Source organism: Tupaia chinensis, unplaced genomic scaffold (genome assembly GCF_000334495.1).
Source record: "Tupaia chinensis unplaced genomic scaffold, TupChi_1.0 Scaffold144152_1, whole genome shotgun sequence".
Classification (NCBI taxonomy): Eukaryota; Metazoa; Chordata; class Mammalia; order Scandentia; family Tupaiidae; genus Tupaia; species Tupaia belangeri.
Window position 1 is genome coordinate 9,209 of NW_006204008.1, and position 2,959 is coordinate 12,167.

Sequence of the window (2,959 nt, forward strand, 5' to 3'; positions counted from 1 at the left end):
AACCCCCATGCCACCTGCCGGCCCCAAAATTCTTTTTAAAATGAATGATTTATTTTTAAATGTTTAAATAATCATCTCTATAATTTTATGTATTATTAATTTTAATTTGCTATAGGGCACATGTGTGTGCATGAATGAGAGAGAGAAAGCAAGCCACCAAGTCCAGGACTAGAACTATGGTCGGCCATGTGGGAGTCCAGCACCTCAACCACCACACCACCTGCTGGGCCCTACAAATTATTTAATATTGGGTGGTCTGCAAACACACATCACTGTGGTTCCAAAATAATCCCAGATCCAGATAGGAAGAAATATTATGGGATAAAATGATACAAGTTTAAAGCAGACAGATAGTAATTATACATTTATATATAGGTATATTTACATAAATATGACTATTTCTGAAATGGTAGCTCACGTCTAACACAAATGCATTTATTTTATGTACTTTTCATGTTTCTAATGTAAAATATGCAGATTATATATGACAAAAATAGTGATTGTTCTGGGAAGATAATTATTGATATGAATGTCTTGTTTTGAGAATCTCAAAGTTTGCTGAGGAAATTAATGTGCAAGCACATTAATACCATAAAATAGAATTTAAAAACACAAAACTTCCTTGAAGATATTTTCTCCCCTACTATACTACTTTATTCATTCAAATAAAATTTCTTGACAATATTTTGAGGTATCCAATAAATACATATAAACCTAGGACTATAAAAATGAAAGAAAAGTCCATTTTGACCCTTCTGATACAGCAAGTGAATAAGTTTTCTGGTACTTCGTTACTGAGCATCAAAAAACATGAAAGCAAAGGGCAAAATGCTACCATTCATGTGGATATTTACTCAAATAACACTGACTGTAATGGTGATGGAATGTTTATGTTTAAAAAGGCAAAATAAACATGGAAAGTAAGATAGCCAAGTTGAAATCTTTCTGAACAGGAAATCAGATAGCTTACATCAGTTTTGGCATAGGTGCACAATGGCTGCTGTGAATCCAGCACTCTAGTCTTAACTTCCATGCAGTCGAGGCATTAAACTTCTGCTAAAGAGTGAGGATTCCCAATCTTTTTAAAGTCAGGATATTCATTAATTGTCTCCCAGAGTCTGGCTTATTTTACTTACCATTATTTGTTCCATATGTACCCATTTTGCCTGAAATGACATGAATTCATTCTTTCATGTGACTGGCTAGTACTCCATTGTATGCATGTATATATGTGTGTGTTTGTGTGTATATGTGTATGTGTGTGCATATATGTGTGTATACACATGTGTGTATGTATGTATATGTGTATATATACGTATAGGTGTGTGTATTTGTATATGTGTGCATACATGTATAGGAGTGTATGCGTATATATGTATATGTGTGTATATATACGTGTGTATATGTATGTGTATCTGTGTGTATCTATGTACATATATGTATGCGCATATATAAGTATAGGTGTATATATGCATACAGGTGCACATACCCACATGTATGTACACATTCATGTATGCACATGCATATGTGTATATCTCTGTGTATGCATATGTGTTTATATAAGTATAGGTGTGTATATGAATATATGTATGTACATATATGTATACATGCATATGTATATGCATATATATGTTGGTGTGTATGTATATGTGTATGCACACACATATGCATGCGTGCATATATATGTATATATGTGCACACATATGCGTGTGCATATATGTATACATGTGCACATACATGTGCATACATGTGTGCACGTATGTGTGTGTACACATGTATATAATATGTATATATATGTGCATATGTGTGTATATACACATTTCCTTTATCCATTTGCCAATTGCCAGACGTTGAAACCAGTTTCTTAGTGTCTCCAAAAACCAATACTAATATTTTGAATGAGATTAAGTTAAAGGTATAAATCTGGAACAATTTTCATAGAAAACTACTGAATATCTTGTCACATGAATATGGTATAACTTTTCATTTATTTTAGCCATCCTTATGTATTCTCACCATTTTATTTTAGTTTCTTAATTTTCAGTGAACAGGTATTTCAAATATTCTGTTCATTGTATCACTAGTTACTTTATGCTCTTGATGTAATTATCATTAATATTTTTATATTTATTAACAAGTTACTGACAGCTATATTTAAGCATGTGCAAATGCAGTTGAATTTTGTAGCCTGACTGAATTTATTCCAAGAGTTACTTTAGTTTGTGTGCTTTAGAGAATCATCTGTTTCATCTAGGTTGTCAAACTTAATGGCATAAAGGAGTTTACTCGCATTTGCTTATGATTATTTTATTCTCTGTAGGATCTGTGCTAATGTCCATTCTTTCCTTCCCAATGGTGGTCATTTTTGCTTCTTTCAAAACCACAATAGATCTACCTACATTGAATTAATGTTTTAGTATTAGTTTATTAAATATGCTTGAGCGTAAAGTGTAAATCCAGGTGTTTTACTAGCCCATGGGTATTAGAGTATCTCAAAGTATTCCAGATCTCTTTAACACATATACACAATCCTAATCTAATATTAGGCACTTGTATTTTCTCTTTCCAGTTAGATATTGATTTTACACATTAAAGAGTAATATATTTTGAAATAGCTCTTTCAGTTTGTTCTCTGTATTTGATGGGACAATTTCCTAAGAGCCACCTTCATCTCTCTGGCACTCAGACAATGGATGACAGGATTCAAGGGGGGCCTGATGAGGACCTAGCACAGGCCGCCAGCAGCGCTGGGACAGGATGGCTGCAGCAGGTCTCGGGGACTGGAACTCTGGTTCCAAAGGATAGGAGGATGGTGGTCAGATGGGGCAAGCAGGTGGAGGAGGCTCTCCAGCCCTGCATGTGGGGGATGTCTGCTATGGCGAAGAGGATGCATGGAGGAGACGAGGGCCAGAGTGCCCAGGGACGTCACAGAGAGAGGGCACAGTCACACTGGGCCTGC

General features: G+C 35.0%; 1 protein-coding gene across 1 annotated transcript in view; it reads right to left on the minus strand.

The window, feature by feature from the left end:
* LOC102478586 (olfactory receptor 14A16-like) overlaps positions 1-1,033 on the minus strand; it is a 6,165-nt gene extending 5,132 nt beyond the window's left edge. Inside the window, exon 1 of the mRNA XM_006166046.1 lies at positions 971-1,033. Within this exon, the coding sequence (XP_006166108.1) occupies positions 971-1,033 (63 nt within the window). The remainder of the gene's footprint in view (positions 1-970) is intronic.
* Positions 1,034-2,959: the final 1,926 nt, after the last annotated feature.